General features: G+C 35.2%; 2 protein-coding genes across 2 annotated transcripts; one reads left to right on the forward strand and one right to left on the reverse strand.

Annotated features, from left to right (window-relative positions):
* Window positions 1-8,746, reverse strand: grsf1 (G-rich RNA sequence binding factor 1). Its single transcript, XM_073839373.1, has 9 exons — window positions 8,396-8,746; window positions 8,152-8,293; window positions 7,455-7,607; window positions 7,239-7,373; window positions 7,011-7,149; window positions 1,276-1,394; window positions 1,096-1,178; window positions 293-428; window positions 1-179 (listed from the first exon to the last, which is right to left on the reverse strand). Exons 1-9 carry the CDS (start codon window positions 8,609-8,611, stop codon window positions 127-129), a joined length of 1,176 nt encoding a protein of 391 aa, XP_073695474.1. The 5' UTR covers window positions 8,612-8,746; the 3' UTR covers window positions 1-126.
* Window positions 8,747-11,177: 2,431 nt separating this feature from the next.
* mob1ba (MOB kinase activator 1Ba) lies at window positions 11,178-19,121 on the forward strand. The gene is made up of 6 exons (XM_073840495.1): window positions 11,178-11,453; window positions 13,599-13,765; window positions 16,368-16,461; window positions 17,639-17,772; window positions 17,997-18,160; window positions 18,243-19,121. Exons 1-6 carry the CDS (start codon window positions 11,440-11,442, stop codon window positions 18,318-18,320), a joined length of 651 nt encoding a protein of 216 aa, XP_073696596.1. The 5' UTR covers window positions 11,178-11,439; the 3' UTR covers window positions 18,321-19,121.
* Window positions 19,122-22,923: the final 3,802 nt, after the last annotated feature.

The raw sequence follows: 22,923 nt of genomic DNA on the forward strand, positions 1-22,923 counted from the left end.
GGTGATTTAAAAGTTGTCTTTTATTGTTGGTTATGTATTCTTTTTTGAATGTACACTGAATGACTTTCTTTAAATAGACTGGGATGCAATGCATTAAGACAGTTTAAATAGTTTACTTTCATCTTATTATTTCTCCATTGATGCAGATGAATTCAGAAACAGTTCAATAAATCTCTTCACTGGATGATGGGAGGAAAAAACAAAACAATAAAAAGCAAAGTTAATCATCAAGTTTGTATTTAACATTTTGGACCTCATTTGGGGTTATTATTTTAGATGTGGTATTACTTACTTATATACTCTCTGTCTTTGGACATGGCTAAAACGGCATCTTGATGTGTTCTGAAGTAGGCATCTGCCTCGCCGGTGGATCGTCCTTCAGGGCCGTACTCTACAAGAACCTTCACCAGTTTGATGGGAGCAAAAAACTGGAATGGAAATTACACCTCAGTCATTTGGTATAGATTATACAGTAGTCAACATTTGAAGTGGATCAAAAATGTTTTATCAAAGTTGTCCTAAGACAAGAACAGGTATTGTTTGGGTTCAAGGACAACGTTGATGAAAGGTTTTGATCCACTTCAAATGTTGACTACTGTATACTGGGCAAGACCTGAGGGGTGTTCCATAAAACAAGTTTACCAAATAAGCCAGGCTTATTTCAGTTAGTCTGACTTATTGTCACTTGATTTGGCTCAAAATAAGTCAGACTAACTGAAATAAGCCTGACTTATTTGGTAAACTTGTTTTATGGAACACCCCCCAGTTAATGTGTTATTAAAGGGCTAGTTCATCCAAAAATGAAAATTCTGTCATTAATTGCTCACCCTTATGTTATTTATTTTTGATGAAATCCGAGAGCTTTCACATTTCATCAAAAAATATCTTACTTTATGTTCCGAAGATGAACAAAAGTCTTAAAGTTTTGGAACAACATGAGGGTGAGTAATTAATGACAGAATTGTCATTTTCAGGGAAACTATGCCTTTAAGGAGTCATTCCACTCCTCTTGACCACCTTATTGCCAGTGAAGCATGCAAACAATCAAAACTCATCCTGTATGTTAAATAAAATAAATTCAATATAAAAGTTTACCTTTACAATGTCTTCTCCTGTGGCTTCATATGGCAGACCTCTCATGTGAATGAAGTTCTGTGTTGTTGATATAGAGCTGTTTGCTGTCAACAAAAATACAGATGTTTAGGACCGCACAGAGTATATAACATGTGTATTAATATTTAAAGTCTGGTTGTAAAGGGACACTGTAATAAACACCTGTTTTCATTGTGCGTGGCGTCTCTTCAGCTCCTGGTGTGATAGCTGATGTCTCATTTCGCCCTCTTCCATACTGGACTAGTATCTCACTTTTCCTGCTGGGGAAAATCTCAATATACCTGCATTTGAGAGAAAAAAAAAAAAACCTTTGTGAAGCCAGATCTGAAATGTTTAAGTACAAACTTGATTTGAAATATTTTGATGTTTGAACAGGGGCAAGAAACCTCAGGTGATATAACTAAATAAATAGTTGAAGTCAGATGTTTACATACACCTTGCAGATTCTGCAAAATGTTAATTATTTTAGCAAAATAAGAGCGATCATACAAAACGCAAGTTATTTTTTAATTCAGTATCAACCTGAATAAGATATTTCATATAAAAGATGTTTACATATAGTCCACCATAGAAAGTGATAAAACAAAATTCTTTGTTTTGTTTTTTTTAGCATTTTTGTGTACCTGAACCCTTTCAGACCTGATAGTGGAAAAAAATTCCTGAGCCTGAACTTTTTTTCCTTGCCCCCGAGGTGAGTGGGGTGGGGGTACTATGTATACGATGCACTTTTAACACATAACTTGTTGGCCCCTGGGCCCAAATATATAAACAGCCTATGTATAACCCTGATCATCATTATTGTCAAGTGGCTCTATTTAGATATTTTCATATTTGCATTATGCCCCCAGTATTATTCACGAAAACACAGCATTTTCTTCTCAATATGTTCAGGGTCTAGACATTAGACATTATTAGCCTATCTTAGTACAATCACTGGAAGTAAATGCTACAGATGCTACAGCCATACCAAGACAAGTCAGCAAGTGGCAATAATAGTACTCCAAAGTACACAGGAATTGATTAACTAAAGAACATAAAACGGACACACATTCATTTTTCTTTAAAAAATTATTTGCAAAATATGCACCATTCAACTGAAAAACCATAATAAATAAAAGTACTGTAAAAGACAGTATGGGATTAACAAAAAACATTTCTCCTTCCCTTTATTTCTTCCTTTCTGAACGTAGTTTTTGGTCCAAAACATGCAAATGGTGCAAAATATGCGAGATGCCGTGTGTAAGAAGATAGCTTGCATGCTGCCTGGAGACAGACAGATGCGCCAGGGCGGGTCTATCCTCCGCTTATTTCTCACATAAAGTGACGAGTGGGTGGGCGATAGTAAATGACAGGTCAACAAGGTTCGCGAAATTTCTAAATCTCTGGTAGCCCTTCGGGCAGGTACTCTTCAGATTTTGGTAGCCAGAAAATCATTTTAACTAGCCCAAATATATATATATATATATTTTTTTTTTTTTTTAGAAAATTAGATAGGAGTCTAAATGTCAATCAAAAATACTTTCAATACATAAATATCAACAAATATCAAGGAATGAAATTTATTTCACTATTTACAGTGTATCTGCAAAATTTTTAAATATCAATGTAAGGCAATTTATGAACCTTTTTAAGAGCTGCACAAGTAAAATGAACAGTATGTGTGGGGTTGGACGATATATGGTATTAAGCCATAAAATTTAAAAGTAATATAAAGCCAACAAAGTTTTTCACAAAAAAATCTTATACATTGGCATTTTAGCCTTTATCCCATTAAAAGGAATAAATCAAGTATATAATGCATAACATTTATTTAAAACATAATGTCCTAATTGTTTAGATTTTTAGAAAGCACATTAACTTTCACATTTACAACTCAGTGTTTGCTGCATAAAAAACATTGGTCGAGATTTGCAATAATCTGACCAAAAACAGCTGAAAATTTGGACGTGCAAATGAACTCTCTGTCAGGAGGGGGCGCTTTAGGAGCGCTGAAATATTGAGATAGGGCCGATTGCAGAACAGCAGAACCATACGTCACAGCAGTCACACGGCAGCAACGCCACGGCAGCAGGCTCAGACGGTAGTGGGCGGAGTCTCCATCTGAGATCGAAAGTGGGTGAAAATAATGATCAACTTATAGACCTTTTTCCTGAGTAAACGATGAGCGCCGCCATTACGAATTCTAACGTCAGATTGAATGCTTTTCTGTTCCGGTCTCCATAGGAACCCATTCAAATAGCGTCCATCTGTTTTTAATGTAGCTAACTTCCGCTGCTTCGTGTCATCTACACACTCATTAAAGTGAGGCACTGACAAATTACGGTCATTGCGACATTGCCAAGTGATGGCGCTATGGAGCCATGTGCTTTTTAAAAACATTTTAATAGGTTTAACATTAGTTTATTAGCTCGGAATATACCCTAATTTGACTAGAAACAATGCACACCGGAAATGCAAAGCATTCTTTCAGTTAAGAGTCGGACTTACTTCCGCGTTCAGGAAAAACGTCTATATTTTTCCATATATTTTTAAACAGTATAAACTGAGTACAAAGCTCAAACAAAAAACAAAACAAAACTTGAGCAATAGAATGTTTTTATTTAGTTAAACTATATTTTTTACCTAATCATTTCAGTATTAACCAATTTTTCATTGTACATAATACCATGTACTATACACTATACCCATCACAAACTGGATTTTCCAAAAAAAATATTACAAAATCAAACAAAACATATAGCACAGAAGGCACACATTTAACAATAATAACCACACATTACTCACCTAACTAAATTAGTTTAAACCTAAAATAAATCAAAACTCTTTCATGCAATTAATCCAGAGGCATTATTTGTTCACACACTCATCAAGGAAATGTCCATATCATCCTTAAATTCAAAGTGAAACATGAAGGGCTCTTTGACCAGCAGACTCTCATCATTTGTTTCTGCCATTATAAAAGTTCATTATGTTGCTGCACATGAAATATAATGCGAATAACATTAAATAAATATATATTTTTATAAGGTTACACACTGATTATTTATAACTTAAACCCCATTTTTCTACCCATCCGTTGGTCGCGCATATACGCCATGTTTGTAGTTTTTTACACTTTTTATGCGTATTTGTAGTTCTAATCAAATCCTCATTCAACACTCAATGTGCTGTGGGCAATATAATAGCCGTTAGAGTGCGCATTAATCCGTACTTCGAATTCTAAAGGTAAATTATAGTAGACCGTCCGGAAATCTTTGGAATACTTTTTAGGACATACCAATTCTATTTTCGAATACTATTTAGGACGGATATTTTGTGGGACCTGATTGGGCTGCAGCAGGAGACTCCGCCCACTACCGTCTGAGCCTGCTGCCGTGGCGCTGCTGCCGTGTGACTGCTGTGACGTATGGTTCTGCTGTTCTGCAATCAGTCATTATTGGAAATATTAGGGTTTCCCTAGGAACGGCTGAAAGCAAAGCAGCATTAACGCTGTTTTATCAGGCATGAAATGAAAATGCCAACGACACGTTTCTGAGGACAGTCGGTTCCCTTCAGATGCATTCATATAAAGACAACAGTGCCGCGTTTTGACTTTGAAACATGCAGTGAGCATATTTATTCAATGACATCATTGCCTCTTAAAGTTTAATTCCAGCTCTATCGCGATTCTCGTCTTTCCGTCCCCAACTGTAAGACCTCTGTCTTAAAATAACTATTTAAAATATTTACAACTTTTTATGGCCTTAGATTTGATACAACTAAATTGAGGAGTTTTTAAGGACCTGCAGGAGCCCTCTACTTCAGGATAGCCCGTCGGGCAGCCGGTCAAATAATGTTGGTAGCCCGACTGGAAAACACAATAGCTCTGGGACGTCGGGCTAGCGATTTTGCGAGCCCTGTAAATAAGCCTTTATCGATATCTTTAATATCTTCCCCTGGCTTCATAAACATAGCCATGATTTACGGTTTGAGTTGCCAGTATGAGACAATTGTACAATATGGGAGCTAAAAACACCTTCTCGCATGGAGCATTGCCTTAACCCAGTGGTTCTCAAAGTGGGGGGCGCACGAGTATTGCGGGGGGGCGCGGGCCATCAGCAGAAAAATAAATATAAAGACGTAAACAGCCAAAGGACGTAACGAACGGGAGATGGATCGGTGTGTAAAAGAGAAGAGAAAACCATAGATGAATTCGCACAGACCCAGGCAGGTGCTGGTCATTCAAAAGCTCAATGCAGGGCTTCAAAGTTAAAATTATTTGCAACTTTGTCGCGTCCAGCAGAGATTTCAGTGACACTGCGCTCCGCTGAACTGCGGCATCCTGGCGCCTCAGTCTCGGCATTGTACAAATCGGCATACATTCACAAATGATAACTCAGCGGCAGAGTTCAGCTCATGCAGGGGCGTACTTTCCACTTGGGGCTTTTCAAAATCCTGCTTGTGTCCTCCCACTTTCAAATGGTTTTGTAAAAGTAATGTCTTGTATCGTAGAATGCACGCTCAGCGCCGCTGATTCGCGCGATCGTTAAAAATGAAACCGAAAGTAAAACGCGCAAGTGCATTCAAAAGCAATTTTAATACCCCACGTTTACAGAGCGACTCCCCAATGCGCGCAAATTAGGCTACATAAAATATCTAAGCTGTTATTAGTATGTGGGCTATAATAAGTTGTACAGTTGTCTATAACTCTGTATCATGGTGGGAAAAGTCGGTCTATTTGCACTTTGAATATTGAAAGAGTAGCCTACTTTGATTATGGCTGCATTTATTTTCTACACGACTAAGAAAGAACTGTGTCGTTTATTTTTTGTTATTTATACTGTAGATTCTTTAAAAATGCAGTGGCTGCCTCTAATTTAAATGGCTGTACTTATAATAGAGAAAATAAACATCTTGTTCATGTACTCATATTTTCATCAATTCCTGTCCCTTGCTTAAGGCGTAAAATAAATATATAAAAAAGGCTTTCAGAATCAGCCCATTTGCTTGTAAAACATCTGCAATCAGAATCAGCAATGAAGAATCAAGATCCTCACAACACTAAAAATAAATTGGGTGCTCCTATATTTTTTTTGTGCTCGAACTTTTTTCATTTCAAGCCCTGCTATGCCTTACGACAGCATGAAACCTACAAAAATATATAAATAAATAAATAACAGAGAATTATAATAATAACAGTTATTCTCCCTGTGCTATTTTTTAATATTTCAAGTGTTGCATGTGTTTTTCACCTGTAGCTTTTTTTTTTTTTTTTAACTAAGAGAGCATTAATTTTTCATTAAGTTTAGTAAAATCATTTATTAGTCTTAGCTGGGATAGGTATTTTTGGGAGGGGGGGCGCCAGATTTTTTTAAAGGTTTAAAGGGGGGCGCGACCAAAAAAGTTTGAGAACCACCTGTATCAATCTATTTGACAAAGACACAAGGCCCTTCCCTACATCTGATTGGCTCATCGGCTAGTATGTATATTGTTTGAGTCGTTGAGCGTTAAAGCTGCTCTCTGACCTGCGCATCTCAGATTTAGAGAAATTACAGATCAATATCCGCGAACCTGATTTTTTTTTCCCGCAGCCACAGTACGCTGGAACGCTATCACCCCTGCCCTTTCCAACAATGAGTTTATGAATTTGAGATCCATCTTTTCACACTGAGGACAACTGAGGGACTCATATGCAACTATTACAGAAGGTTCAAACGCTCACTGATGCTCCAGAAGGAAACAATGCATTAAGGGGTGTAAACTTTTGAACAGAATAAAGGTGTGTACATTTTCTTATTTTGCCTAAATATCATTTCATTTAGTACTGCCATTCAGAGGCTACATACATTTCCCAGAAGACAAAATAAGTTAAATTTACCCTGATCTTCAAATTCATGCATCGTGTTTGAAATACCAACCTGTTTCCAATGACTTCTCTGTCTTTCTTTAGAGCCAATTCAGCCATTTCCTTAGTGGCAAACTGCACGAAGGCATCGCCTGAGCTCCTTCCTTTCCTGTCCAGGACTATCGTAACTCCATCTTCCACAATCTCCAACCCTGTTTTGAAAATATTAAAACACACAAATGAAGCATATGGCTTTTATCAGTGTAACAGCATTCAAATGTCACATTTTTACAGATCTCACCAGAGAAAAAATTAATGATGTCTTTCTCCGTGGAGCTGAAGGGAAGCCCTCTTAGTCGGACCACTCCATCAGACTCAGTAAGCTGCTGTGTAGCCTTCAATAAGGCTTCAGCGTCATTGTTTGTGACCTCAGACACTGAAACACAACAGACATATTCACTAAATATGAGCTCTGTGAAAAATCTTGCATGTGATAAACACAAAGATGAATGCTTACCTTCAACAAAGCGCTGTCCCAGGTAATGTTTGTGCAGATCCAGTGCTTTGCAAACATCCTCCTCATGCTCCAGTTCAATAAACGCCTGTCCTGTCGATCTGCCATTCTTGTAAATGATATGGATTCCCTCAACCCCACCTCGGATCCTACAATCTACAAAAACCAAATATATAAGGTCAAACCAAAATTATTCAGACACCAGATATAATTTTTGATATTTGTTTACTAGTGGGTGCAGGACACTATAATTCATTTATGCAGTGAGGATAGCAAAAATAAAGTAAACGCTGACATATTATACCCCAAAATTCTTCATACAGTAGACTATGAGTTAAACTGATAAATATTTAAGACCAAAAATTTGATTTGACACTTTGACCTGACCATGTTTTGTTACATGCCTTTCTTTCAAAGTTATCTAACATTATCAAGATGAATTTTTTTTGTCTTATCATATGTTATTACCATTTTCTAAACTATAATGAATAAACTGTGATGATGTGAGAAATGCTGAAGGTGTCTGAATAATTTTTGGTTTGATTTTACATTTTTTAACTTTTCAAACATAAAGATATTCTTTTATATTTTATCTAAAGCTTTAAAAAGGTTTTCTGAGTAGTATTCCATGTCAAGCTTCACATTTTAAAATATATCTTGAACTGACTTGACTTGATCAAGTAGGAAAAGAAAAAAGTACCACAAAAGAATTTCATTAAGTCCTCTGCAGTACATGACCAAGGAAAACCCTTGGCCTGGATGATAAACACTTCCTTTGCCTGGGGCTCTGGGGAAAGGGTGTATTCTGGAAGTGGTGGGTACTCATCTTCCTTAGATGGTGCCTGAAACATTAAAAGAATAGTGTCAGGAGAAAACATTTAAACTGCGTATTGTATCTGGAACAGTTTTGCACTCAACTGTCTGTACATTAATGGATAACGTACCTCAGAAAATAGTCTTCGTTGAGATAATGTCCATGGATGTTTGACTTCTCGGTCTGCAAAATATCTCGCTGAGCATGAATGAACATCTCGACCTCGTGCTACTGTAAACTGCGCAGTTTTAATATGATTCAGAGTATCCACGCATGGAAACCGCTGCTGTCTTCTGATACAGCGAACAACAGACAACAAGAGCGCACTCTTACTGAACGCAGACATAGTGTACTGTACAAAACTCAATCTTAAAACCTAAAGTATAAAGACAGCTTCAACACAGCATGTTCCAGCTCAGTTGCCCCAAAAATCACGTTGACCTGCAGCATCAGAGGACAACATGACGACAACAACACGCGACGCACCTAGGCCCTCTTCTTCTTTGGTGTTTTACGGAAGCTGGCATCCATACCGTTGCATTACTGCCATCTGCTGCTTGCACTTAACCTTAGTATTCATTAATTGTGACCCTGGACCACAAAACCACTCATAAGGTTAAATTTTACAAAACTGAGATGTATACATCATATGAAAGCTCAATAAATAAGTGATATGGTGATAGGACAATATTTGGCCGAGATACATCTATTTGAAAATCTGGAATCTGAAGATGCAAAAAAATCAAAATACTGAGAAAATCACCTTTAAAGTTCTCCAAATTAAGTTCTTAACAATGCATATTACTAATCAAAAATTACATTTTGATATATTCATAGCAGGAATTTTACAAAAAAAATCTTCATGCAACATGATCTTTACTTAATTTCCTAATGATTTTTAGCATAAAAAAAATAAAATAATAATAATAATAATTTTGACCCATTCAATGTATTTTTGGCTCTTGCTACAAATATACCCCAGCGACTTAAGACTGGTTTTGTGGTCCAGGGTCACAATTATATTCGTCCTGTCCTCCTTAAGAAATTAAACACAAATGTCCTTTCTTGGTCGCCACTTACACATTGTAATATACATTTTAAATTAAATTCTTTTGAACTTATTTCCCTTAAGGGGAGACACTGCAGGCAAAAACGCTGTTTTTTTCATGCACCTGTCAAATCTGAGATTTTGTGCTTTTTGGTGTTTCATAAAGTGTTTTTTTCAGACTAGGAAAGGAAACGCCCAAACGACACTGTTAAGTGTTTCTTTTATAGCACTTTTATCTATTTGTGTCAATAGGTTTCGATTACAATGCATATTTTTAAAGACCGTTTTCTCAAAATTATTTTTTTTTCCTACACTGAGCCATAAATCACCACTTCAGTAGCATTTACACACACTAAACTTTACATTTGTATTCCTGACTATATCCTGAAGGTTTTTACAGAGGGGTTTGTCCATATACATATATATATATATATATATATATATATATATATATATATATATATATATATATATATATATATATATATACACATTGTTTTCAAAGTATTTTCTGAATTATGGAGTGACAAATTGAGGTACCCCAAATCACCTCTGTAAAAACCTTTGACTTTAATATGTCAAAAAATTAAACAAGAATTTTGAAACTGACTTAATTCAGTGTTTAGATTTTTGTACTAGAAATGTATGCAAATTAGCGCATATTTCATTGAATAATGCATCATTTGCATATTTAAACCTAACATTTAAAAAAACTTGTAATACAAAAAATGTTTGCAATTATCAATGTAATCAATTAACTGGGTAAGTAAGAAATAACTATTAAAATGACTACTTCAAATGATCATTATATTATCTGGCAAACATACATTTTTCAATAAAGTAACAGTTAAAGGTTATTGTCTTCTACCAGTTATTAGATACTGATACACCGGAAGAGAAGCATATACATTAAAATTATTTCTATAGCTCTTTTAACAATAAACACTTTTTAATGCCAATTTAGATCTGTATATTTTATTTTGGCTGAAACTAATTAGACCAACATACACTATCTGTCAAATGTTTTTGAACAGTAAGATTTTTAATGTTTTTTAAAGAAGTTTCTTCTGCTCACCAAGCCTGCATTTATTTGATCTAAAGTACAGCAAAAGCAGTAATATTGTGAAGTATTTTTACTATTTAAAATAACTGTTTTCTATTTGAATATAATTTATAATGCAATTTATTCCTGTGATCAAAGCTACATTTTCAGCATCATTACTCCAGTCTTCATGTCACATGATCCTTCAGAAATCATTCTAATATGCTGATATGCTGTTCAAGAAACATTATTATTATTTTTATTATTATCATTCATCAATATTTGAAACAGTTGAGTAATTTTTTTCAGGATTATTTGATAAATAGAAAGATGTTGTTTGGTTTTTTAATAAATGACTGAAATTAATATTTTTGTTTTGCAACTATTAAAAGTGATGATACAGACATTTATAATGTTACAAGATATTTCTATTTCAGACAAATGCTGTTCTTCTGAACTTTCTATTCATCAAAGAAACCTGAAAAAATCTCCTAAGCTGTTTTCAACATAATAATAAAAAAATTTCTTTTTTGAGCAGCAAATCAGAATATTAGAATGATTTCTGAAGGATCGTGTGACTAAGCAAAAAAATAATCTTTGAAATCACAGGAATAAATTACATATATTATTACATAAATTACATATAAAAATATTCAAATAGAAAACAGTCGTTTAAATAGTAAAAATATTTTAAAATGTGTACTTTAGATCAAATAAATGCAGGCTTAGTGAGCAGAAGATACCTCTTTAAAAACATTTAATATTCCAAGTTACTATCAATTACAGTAATAGAGTTTATTTATAAAGACTCAATTATTAGCTGAATTCAACAAAACGCTCCTGTAAGCTCTTCTAACGTGACTCTTATTTGAGAAAAAAAGGCTACCAGCTGTCCTGATCTCGCGAGATTTGGTTCTCTGGAGAGACTTTGGATGGGAAGGAGAACTTTTGCACGGGCAGGATCAGTGTTGTTGTGGTGTTAAGGATATTAAGGCTCAAATACGTTGGCTTTCCCACCTTTCAACAGACAAGATAACGGACTAGGGTCGATTTCTTCTCTACAGCGCATTTTCCTCAAGAAGAGATGAGCTTTTTATTGTAAGTATGAGTGGGCTCTATAAATGGGAACACTGATGGCTAGTTAGCAAGCGTAGGAAGACAGCTTTTGTCCCGAAGCTGTCTGTACATTACCAATCCTGACTCACAGCCGTCATTTATTAGAAGCTAACAGTAATGATATATAAAACAGCTGAAACACAGTGTGATCCTGTCGCAGCAGATTATTACGCGACCATCATAAGACAAAACTGTAGTCTGGCTAATGAAGAATACTTAGCCAGTACATGAGGCCATCAGCAGCTGCAAAAAATTGGGTTTGGTTACTCATTATGACTGCAGGTGGATTACGTTAATTCTACAGTAATCTACACAGCTGTATTTCCCAGTATCGTGTCACTTATGTAAACGGGAGATGTCGTGTTTTATGGATAGATACCAGTAGCTTGTTCTCAAATGTGTCACTCCATCATAACCCAAAGATGTTGCTGTAAATCATCAAATATCACCAATTACTCTACCTTCACGAAACGTACCAAAATGTTTTGACATCAAATTGCAACCTGAAATCCAAATATGATCAGTATATCCCAGTATACTGTGTACTGTACTATACATATCCTAGTATATTAAGTCCTAATATTGTACATCTTGCTTTTAAATGTTGATTTGTGTTCCTTTCAGTTAGTATTTTTTAAATTATGCATCAGTTCTCTTTACATTTGTATGTTTTTATAGGGAGATGTTACCTTACAATGGATTTCATTGTGTTATGACAGCTAAACAAGTATCATATTTTGCTCAAATGTCTTTGAAAGCAAAAATATAATCATATCGGCGATGTAAAGTATAATGCATTTCTCTCTTCTTCTGATTTCTATTGAAAATGTGCTGTAAATCAGGTTGCAAGATTCACGAGATAATTCAGTGAAGCCTCTTAAGTGGATTTATGGCCCGTGTTAAATTTAATTTGTGAAAAGAGTGTTTTTCACTGTTGTAAAAATGGCAGAATTACGTCCTCAAACTATTTTTGCATGCACATGTTTTTTTGCTTTGTGAAGACTGGAATTCCCCGTCTGACTTCTGCTCTGATGCAGGCGCCTGACTCAAGAAAATATCATTATGGGTAAAAGATCATATCATTTGGGACCATCATGACCTGAAAATGGGTCTGTTTTGATCCTCTTTATTGTTGGCTTGAAAGAAGTTGGTTATTCAAGTGTCCTTCAGAAGGTTTGCCTGTATTTGTTTATCACTTACAGTGTCCCTTCGTTCTTTGCTGTGCAAATTCTGTCCTGTTTGTTTCTAAACAGGTGGACATGCTGAACAGAGCAGCTGTTGAATTGGTGAAGACAGGCTCACTTTGAGGTGTTGATAGGCCAGTAAATGCACATAGGCTTAGGGTCAACTCAGAGGAGGAGTTTTACGGGGTTATACACTATATCGTTGAAAAGTTTGGAGTCTGTATATTATTTTATAGCAAGGATGCTTTAAATTGATCGATGATAAAGACATTTATAATGTTACCAAAGATTTCTATTTCAGATAAATGCTGTTCTTCTGAACTTTCTAATCAAAGAAACCTGAAAAAAATTCTACTGAGCTGTTTTCAACATAATAATAATATTTTTTTTAGCAACAGATCATGCTATAAGAATTTTTTTAGATTTCTGAAGGATCATGTGACTAGAGTAATGATGCTAAAAATTCAGCTTTGAAATCACAGGAATAAATTACATTTTAAAGTATATTCAAATATTAAATATAAATGAAAAATTGTAATTTTAATCATGTAATTCCTCTTCTTCATAAGTTTATAAATTTTCATAAATTTGAATAGATAAATGTTCATTGTGAGTTTGTTTCTTTATTTTTTTTAGATGGTTGAAGGAATACATTTCAAATTATTTAATAATGTGACACTACACATTTTTAGTATTTCATTTCAATTTTCATCACAATATTTCAAAAGTAGGCTACACTAATTGTAGTTACTGTAATTTGCTGTAAAGAAGCCTCGTGTATCAGAGGTTTAGAGTTACCTTTTATTTTTTCGCTGTTATAAAGTGAGTTTCTAAATGGAAAAGTGTAGCAATTTGTAATTTTGCTTGACCAAGTTTAGTACCTTTTGTTTCAGTCCAAGTTTATAGCAACATCCCACATTCTTTCTCTTCTGTCTCTCTACAGTGGAAGCCGCTCGTCAAAGACGTTCAAGCCGAAGAAGAACATTCCCGAGGGCTCACACCAGTATGAACTACTGAAGCATGCAGAGGCCACGCTGGGCAGCGGGAACCTGCGCATGGCTGTCATGCTGCCCGATGGAGAGGACCTCAATGAATGGGTGGCAGTCAACAGTAAGCATGTGACTTTAATCTAGGAAGAAAACTTGACTGTGTTTGCATCCTCAGTGTGTGCTAAAAGGCTGAAAATTTGCACTGGTGATTTGTTCTTATAAAATATTAAATCAAAATGTAAAAAAATAGAACTGACAGAGCTCTACAGTGTGACCATTTCACTCGCATTTACGACAGAAAAAATATTTAGGAGCACCATGTGCGACTGACCCGATCAGCATATTTGTGTTTGTGCTCAGGGGAGCTTCAAAGGTTTCTATGTGTTTTTGCAACATTGAGTAATGTATCACAGACATATCTCACGAATCCTTTCATAAACAGATATTGATTTAATGCAACAGTTAAATAAACAAAATGTTTTTATTAAGTGACTTACATTGTCTGACTATAACACTGTTGCCTGATTTTGCTCTATTTCATCGTCAAAAGTAATCTGAAACAAGTCACAACTGAACCACTGCGCATCTCCATTCAAAACAGCGGTGTTTCATTTTTGAATGAACATGCGTTTTTAAATGAATCTAGTGAAATGATTCAATTTCCCATTCATAAAGACAGTCACTTGCTTTCTTCCTGAATGAACCAGCCGTTCGAACGAATCAAATGAATGATATGATTCAGTAATTAAATCAGTGTCTTGCTGCCACCTGCTGGCAGATCTTTTCAAGTATTTTAAATCTTTAAAATTTCTGTATTCAAAATTGTATATTTAAAACGTTAATCTCAACATGAATTTATGAATTTGATTGCACTCATGCCACCTTTGAGCCTCATGTAAAAGGTAAAAACTAAATTCCCCTGTAATTTACTTTAAGGAGTCAAATATCACCTCGTAATGGGAAGGCTAATTTTTTTTTTATCAGATTTTTTCGTTATTGTTTAGAATGTGATCCTGAAATTTTGACTGTGCTCCTAACAAGAAAAGTAAGCGTAGATCCTTGACTGTATTTGTCTTTATTATTCATGTTCTTATTAATATTTATAGATACAACCTAACACTTCCTTCTTACAAAGCACATCTTAGCCTATACATGTCATGTTCAGTTTCATGGATTCAAAGAAATAGCTCATGAAATTAAAGGTGACATATTATGCCTATTTCTATAAAATGTAACATAAGTCTAAGGTGTCTCTAGAATGTGTCGGTGACATTTCAGCTCAAAATACCCCACAGTTAATTTATTATATAATTTTGAAAATGCTTATTTTGAGTGGAAGCAGAAACAGTTTTTTTTGTGTGCATGTCTCTTTAAATGCAAATGAGCTGCTGCTACCTGCCCCCTTTTCCAGAATAAAGCTGTGCCTTTACCGCTCATACCTCAGATACTCTGCCAAAAAACATCTGTTTGGTTTTGATCATCAAGTCTCTCGTGCTGAAATCATGATTTTCAAACTATATTAATTAAAACTTCTGAAATGGTTTTCTGAGAGCACAAAAAGCATGTGGCATGTGAGTACTGAATTAAGTTCTCTTTCATGTCTTATTTCTTAAAATGCCAAATAAACACTAGCCTGGGTGTCCCCATACTGCCTTGCGCAGCGCGATTTTATTCACGCTTCTAGTCAGTCTGGAAACCATGGACCTAATTTTCACCTAAGATAGGGAACCAATCACAGAACGGGGAGGGAGCAGCAAGACGATGACGCCTTCTATGCGACTCACCGGAGGATCCAGCATGGCAGCAGACGCAAAGTTATCTTTCGTGTCTACACTGGACGCGAGCGGCGCGACCCGACGCGACAAATGACATTAGAACGCAAGTTTATTTTGAAAAAAGAGCAACTTTTGGCGTTCGCTCTACATACGTCATCCGGTATAATTGAAACGATTGGCTATGAGCTACGCACAGGCGCATTTGATAGACATTCGTATCGCCCAACAAACGGCTCTGGGCATTCGTAAACCACGCCTCAAATACGAGAAAATGAACATGTGGTTCCCAGACCACGAATCATGACGAAGTCATAACGTGGTCTGGTGATAGCCAGGCTAAATAAACACAAAAGTGAGTTACAAAAACAGTTGGTTATGCCTGTGAAGTGAAAAGTGAAAGTCATATTTTTATGATGCGTCCTCTTTAAAACACAGAACCTGTTTCTCCAAAATAATATTGTTTTTTATAATATCAGTGTTTTTACAAATATTACTTGGCATGGTAAGATCTAAAGTATACTCTCTGGGTCTTCCCAGTAAACATCCGTTTTATAAGGCCTTTTTGTAGGTCAGTTTTGCAACATTTGCTTGGATTCATTCATAGCCTCTGGCCTTCTTCTATTTTTAACAATAGAGACAGTGGAGCTTTCTTAGATTATTAGCTGCAGGGACCGAGGGCTGAATACAGACTCTGGCTGCACTGATGTTGCTAGGGATTAGGGTTTCATCTAATTGCTGCCGCTCACGAAATATTGGGTGTACCCAACTTCTGCTATATAATTAGAGCAGGGTTTCCCCCCATTGAGGTTTGTAATAGAACTGCAATAGTAGATATTTATGTTGTTATTGTTTGGTAGTATGTTTATTTTAGAGCAGGACCATAGGTTTTTTCATAGTTAAAGATGCTGGGATAGGTTTGTATTAAAATGCTGTTTCATGTGCTCCTAGCTGTGGACTTCTTTAACCAGATCAACATGCTGTATGGGACCATCACAGATTTTTGCACTGAGGAAAGCTGCCCACTAATGTCTGCTGGACCTAAGTAAGTATTAACAGTACTTTATCTTGCCAGATATTTTTTTTGGTATTGGTCTCTTAATATTGTGAAATATTATTACAATTTGAAATAACTGTAATTATTTGAATAGACTACCAATCAAATGTTTTTGTACAGTAAGATTTACAATGTTTTTTAAAGTCTCTTCTGCTCACCAAACCTGCATTTATTTGATCTGAAGTACAGCAAAAACATTACCATTTTGGAATATGTCACTATTTAAAATAACTGTTTTCTATTTGAATATATTTTAAAATAAATTTGTTCTTGTAAAATCAAAGCTGTATTTTTTGTATCATTACTCCAGACACATGATCCTTCAGAAATCATTCTAACATTCTGACTTGCTGCTCAAAAAACATTTTTATTATTATTATGTTGAAAACAGCTGAGTAGAACCTTTTTCATGTTTCTTTGATGAATAGAAGTTCAGAAGAACCGCATTTATCTGAAATAGAAGTCTTTGTAAATGTTAATGCTAAATAAAAGTATTAATTTCTATAACCCCCCAAAAAAGCTTTTGAATGGTAGCTTTTTATGTCAGATTAATGCTGATCTTTGGATCTTTCTATTCATCAAAGAATCCTGAAAAAAAGTCAACTGTTTTAAATATTATTAATAATAATAATAGTAATAATGTCTGTAGAACAGCAAATCGGCATGTTAGAATGATTTCTAAAAGATCACCTGAAGATCACTGACACTGAAGACTAGAGTAATGAAATTACTGGAATAAATTACATTTTATAATAATATTTTATAATAAAAATATTTCACAATATTACTGCTTTTGCTGTAATTCTTTAAAAAACATTCAAAATCTTACTGTTCAAAAACTTTTGACTGGTAGTGTACATTTTAAAATGTAATTTATTCCTGTGATGGCAAAGCTGAATTTTCAGCAGTCTTCAGTGTCACATGATCCTTCAGAAATCATTCTAATATGCTGATTTGGTGCCTAAGAAAGATTTCTTATTATTATCGATGTCGAAAACAGAATACTTTGAACAGAGAATGAAAAAAATTATTTAAAATTGAAAAAAGTCACTTGATCAATTGAATTCTTGATGTATAAAAGTCTTACTTTGAAAAGTGCTTGCATGTGTAATGTAGATTAAAAATTTGAATTTCTTTTCACTTAATTCTTGTATGCTGTCTGCAGATATGAATATCACTGGGCCGATGGAACCAACATAAAAAAGCCAATCAAATGTTCAGCTCCAAAGTACATTGATTACCTAATGACCTGGGTTCAGGATCAGCTTGATGATGAGACGCTTTTCCCTTCAAAAATAGGTGTGCTGCTCTTTAATGTTTGCATGATCTAGAAATTTGTGCTTTTCCTTTGTGTAGCTCATTATGGTCATAAAGGGATTTGTCCACAAGGTGGGGCTGTTTTAAAGCAATTATTAAGCCTGCTTTAAACTTCTTCTAAGATTAGCTAGTTGCCATATACACAGCATATATTCTGTTGATCATTGCTTGGATCTAAATCAGGTGCTTTTCTGTGACATTTACAGGGGTCCCGTTCCCAAAGAACTTCATGTCGGTGGCCAAGACCATTTTGAAGAGACTCTTCCGTGTATACGCTCACATCTATCACCAGCACTTTGACTCAGTCATCCAGCTGCAGGAGGAGGCGCACCTCAACACCTCGTTCAAGCACTTTATCTTCTTCGTTCAGGTGTGTACTTCTAGCCTTGAGATGTGTGAATGTTGTGATGTTTGGTTTACTCCAGTGTAAACATTTCTGTCTTTTTGTTCAGGAGTTTAACTTGATTGATCGGAAAGAACTAGCACCTCTTCAGGAGCTGATTGAGAAGCTCACATCCAAGGACAGATAAATCAGCTCTTCCCTTCAACATCTTCTCTAATTTCTTTGTACAGGCAGCCCAGCTTTGTTCTCTCTGTGTTTGACAGGTGTGTGGGAATGTTTCCTTCAAGAGTTGGGAATAGGCTGACTCCCAAAAAACAAAAAACTAAAAAAACAACAACACTCGATAAGCCACAGCTCTAACCATAGGTCAAGGTCATAGTGGAATTATACTCCTTTTGACGTCGTCTCAAACACAATCTAAGTGCCTGATATGTCCACTTTCAAAATTGCTAGCATTTGTATAAAAGCACTACCACTGCTATAAGACTTCATGATTATGCTTTTGACTTTGTTTCTTAGGAGTACATTGATGATTAGTGGTATGTTAGCTTTTTTCCTCTTAATGGATTTATTTAGAAGTTCATAGATTGAAAAACACTGAATGAAGCATTCGTTGATTTTTCACAGAGATGATCACATTTTAACTGCTCCCTGTGTCTTATGATATGTTTGGGATTTCCGTTATCCATTTCAGTAGTAGAACTGCTTTGTTCACTTCAGATTTTATCCAGCCCTCAATGAATCTCTCCTTATTGTAAGACATTTCAGTCATTAGCGAAGAACACTGGGCCCACAGTTTGCCTGGCATTGCTTTTAAACCACTACATTACTTTTGAATAAGTACTTATGTTGATGAGCCAGATTCTCTCCCAGACATCAGGGGTTTGTCTGTTCGAAGCTGGGATGAAATGAGCTGACTATGCAAGATCGGTATATCCTATTTGATCTAATTTTTTCATACACTATTACCGAAGAACACACAAGGCTTTTGCCACCATGGGCACTTTTAAGGAAATCTAATGGGAAAGATTAATTTTTCTCCAAATCTTAATTAAGATGCCCTAATCTGTATTAGTGTTTCAAGATCCAGAACTTTCACTTAAAACATAAGCTAAATTATAAGGAGGTGACTACAAGTTGTATAAAATCTATTGCTAAAATATTGCTGTTAAAATAGTTGGTGGTCCTCGGTATAATTTAAGCAGTGCATACGTTCAGTCTTTATGAAGTTTCACCCCATGAATGTTTATTTTTCTGAATGTTACATAAAATGTGTTATTCTGAATAACACACGGTTAAAAGTTTCTCAGAGATTTTCACATCACTTTATTTCAGAACAGTAAGAGGTTGGTTATAGACAAATGTAACATTTTTGATGGCAAGTTGTAAATACTGTAAACAGAAAAGGTATGCAATTGGAATAAACAGGAGATGTGTAACATGCTGAACTTTTGTGGTACAATGCTGAATACTGTTTATAGGATAATAAACCTGTTTGAACAAAATTTGGGTTGGTGTTGTTGTTATTTCTATTACTAAAAAAAAAACAATCAGTTTTTTTACAATTAGAATTATACATCATCTGAAAGCTGAATAAATGAGCTTCCCATTCATATGTGACCCTGGACCACAAAACCAGTCATAAGGTTAAATTTGACAAAACTGAGATGTATACATCATATGAAAGCTCAATAAATAAGCTTTCTATTGATGTATGGTTTGTTAGGATAGGACAATATTTGGCCGAGATACATCTATTTGAAAATCTGGAATCTGAGGGTGCAAAAAAATCAAAATACTGAGAAAATCACCTTTAAAGTTGTCCAAATTAAGTTCTTAACAATGCATATTACTAATCAAAAATTACATTTTGATATATTTATATTATGAATTTTACAAAAAATCTTCATGGAACATGATCTTTACTTAATTTCCTAATGATTTTTGGCATAAAAGAGAAATCAATAATTTTGACCCATACAATGTGTTTTTGGCTATTGCTACAAATTTAAATGAACTTTAAATGAAGTTCTTAGCAATGCACATTACTAATCAAAAATTATTTTTATTTACAGTAGGAATTTACAAAATATCTTCATGGAACATGATCTTTACTTAATATCTTAATGATTTTTGGCATAAAAAAAAAAATAATAATAATTTTGACCCATACAATATATTTTTGGCTATTGCTACAAATATACCCATGCTACTTAAGACTGGTACCTTGGTTTTGTGGCCCAGGGTCATATACAGAATGGTCATATTTTTTTACCCACTCCATTAAAAAGCAGGGCCTGAATGAGATCCAGTTTGCATGGAAAAATACTTCCTATAAAGTGTGGTTATTATTTTAATACTACTCTGTCCTTTCCCATAACCCCTCCTTTGATCCAAAAAAACAAAAACAAGCTAAGAGCACATGGTCACGGTCGTCTCATTTGGGTGTGACATTGATTTCAAGACTACAGATTAAACTGTCAATCAACTTAGTCATATGTGCCCATGATTTGATTCATCCCTCGGGTCTGTGGTGTTGCTATTAATTTTCTTGTCCTGGCTAATGTTGTTTGAAATTACATGGAAAACACAACAATCAGTCATAATCTATGGGCCAGTATCAACCCATGAATGAGAAAGTTGTTTTAGGTGTGCTTCTGAGGATTGATGTCTGAATACATTTGCCAGGGGTTTAACCTAATGTAAAAAAGCAGTTTCTTTTCAGTTTTTTAATCTTTTAAACTTTTTGAGCCACTGTAAGCTCTCTGTCAGCTCTTTATTTCTAAAACCTGGGCTCTCGCTGATAACACAGATTTAGAGAAGTCAAGGTTGTTTTGAACTATAACCACTAGATTTCAGACAGAAATTTTAAAGGTTTGGGGGAATCAAAGAACTTAAGTTTATGATCTCCTGGTCATGTTTTTCCTCCATTTAAATCCTTTCTTTCTATGGGCACTCGTTCCTAACTAAACTTGTTTTGTTTTTAAACTTGGCTAGGGTTGAGCAGTATGGATAAACAGATATAATAAAAATAACCTAATAAAAATATCAGAGCCCAACCCTGTTGAAAAAAACAGCATATGCTGGTTTGGTAGGTTTTGATGCTGGTATGCTGGTTTAAGATGGTCCTTTACTAGATTATGCTGGTCCTTTGCTGGTTTATATTGGTCCTCAGCTGGTCATGTCACTGGTCAAGGACCAGCATAAACCAACAAAGGACCAGGTAGCACCAGCATCCCAGTATCAAAACATACCTAACCAGCATATGCTGTTTTTTCAACAGGGAACTTGCAGAGTTTCTATACATTTATGATCTTGTTTTCCAGAGGATAACAATATTGTGCATTTGTCGTTACTAATCATTCAAAAGGTCATGTTCTAATAATTCACTTTTATTAAGAGACACCCATTAACCTATCCACTTTTCTCCTCAGAGCGGGCGTGGCTGTTTGTAAATTTTATGGGTCTGGCTTCCTGTCTCATCCGCTTCCAGCAATTTTAGCTGTACAAAACAGCTCATTTTGCTACTTGATATAGCAAATTTAGGGATTTTACCGTGTTATTTTAATGTATCATCTCAATTATGAACAGTGGTTTGTAGTACAAACAGTTCTACTGTTTACTGCACGTTTCTATTCTTCTCCTTATTTCCCTGGAAGTCTCGCCCATAGGCTTACTTGAAGAATGAGCTGGATACTGCCCAACCCAAATTATCACACAACACCTTTTTAAATAACTTTTTTTAACAACATTATCGAAGTAAACCCGTGTACTCTAGATTTCTGTTAGTAAGACTTCAGCTGCAGACATAAACTGACAGTAGAGGGAGACAAAACATTTGTGATTGAAAACTGATTTATTGAACCGCATCTCGTGGCTGGCCTCACGCCGACGCTAAATTAATACAACAAGGTTCAATAAGAAGGCAAAAGTAGCGTCGAGAACAAAAACAGCATCTTAAGTCTTTTCCTGAGTTGCTTTTGTTCATAAAGGTCAGAGATTTCAATGAAGCTCATTGTTAAAGACCAGAGATTCAGTAATTAGAATAATCTGATTCTTCACAGTTTTTTCAAGAATGGGTTAGTCTCAGTAGCAGCTAATATGAGCTCAGTAATGTCATCAAGAATTAATGTGATCATATGTTGTCCTAACATGTGAGTTGAATTAGGTGGAACCAATTACAGCCCAGAGCTGGTCTTTGCGGTTCAAGAAAATCTAGACAGAAATATTATTTGTCTTAGTTTGCTAGTTGTTTTATATATCTCTAGTCACAGGTAAAATCCTATAATCCATCCGAAACAATTTTGTCCTGTGTAATATTGTGCAAAAATGTCTAGTGCTTTCTTCCAAGTCTTATGTCTGCAGTTTTACTGGAATTGTGAGCAAGTGTTTTCCTCCCTGTTGCATTCCTCCCTGGGCTTCTGATTTCTTCTGTACCTCAGAGCCACTTCATCTTGACAGCATTCTTATATTCTGTCTGTTTCTTTTGTTTATTCCCTGAAGGGTTGGGTCCATGCCATCTTGCTGTCTGCACTGAGCCACCTCACATTTTCTTTTATTGGGATTTAATCTTGAGCATTTTTGAGTGTTTATTTAAAGGGATATTGCAGTGCACTGTGAAATTGTTTTCCGCAATCCCTTTTATTCCCACTTGATATGTAGTTTTAGGACATCATTACTCATTCTGCAGGACTTCCAATGTTCACAGCAGTTTAATGTACTCTGTTTACTATAATGAGAACTAAAAAAATGTTTTGAAGAGATTAATAGTAAATATCACATGACTTCCC

Source organism: Garra rufa, chromosome 5 (assembly GCF_049309525.1).
Source record: "Garra rufa chromosome 5, GarRuf1.0, whole genome shotgun sequence".
In the NCBI taxonomy this organism is placed as follows: domain Eukaryota; kingdom Metazoa; phylum Chordata; class Actinopteri; order Cypriniformes; family Cyprinidae; genus Garra; species Garra rufa.

Coding starts and splice junctions, on each gene's coding strand:
- grsf1 (XM_073839373.1), bottom strand. CDS start 8,611: ATGTCTGCGTTCAGTAAGAGTGCGCTCTTGTTGTCTGTTGTTCGCTGT. Junction 8,294..8,395: donor AACGAAGACTATTTTCTGAG/GTACGTTATCCA, acceptor TTAATGTTTCAG/GCACCATCTAAGGAAGATGA. Junction 7,150..7,238: donor CATCATTAATTTTTTCTCTG/GTGAGATCTGTA, acceptor TTTTCAAAACAG/GGTTGGAGATTGTGGAAGAT.
- mob1ba (XM_073840495.1), top strand. Junction 13,766..16,367: donor TGAATGGGTGGCAGTCAACA/GTAAGCATGTGA, acceptor ATGTGCTCCTAG/CTGTGGACTTCTTTAACCAG. Junction 17,773..17,996: donor GCTTTTCCCTTCAAAAATAG/GTGTGCTGCTCT, acceptor TGACATTTACAG/GGGTCCCGTTCCCAAAGAAC.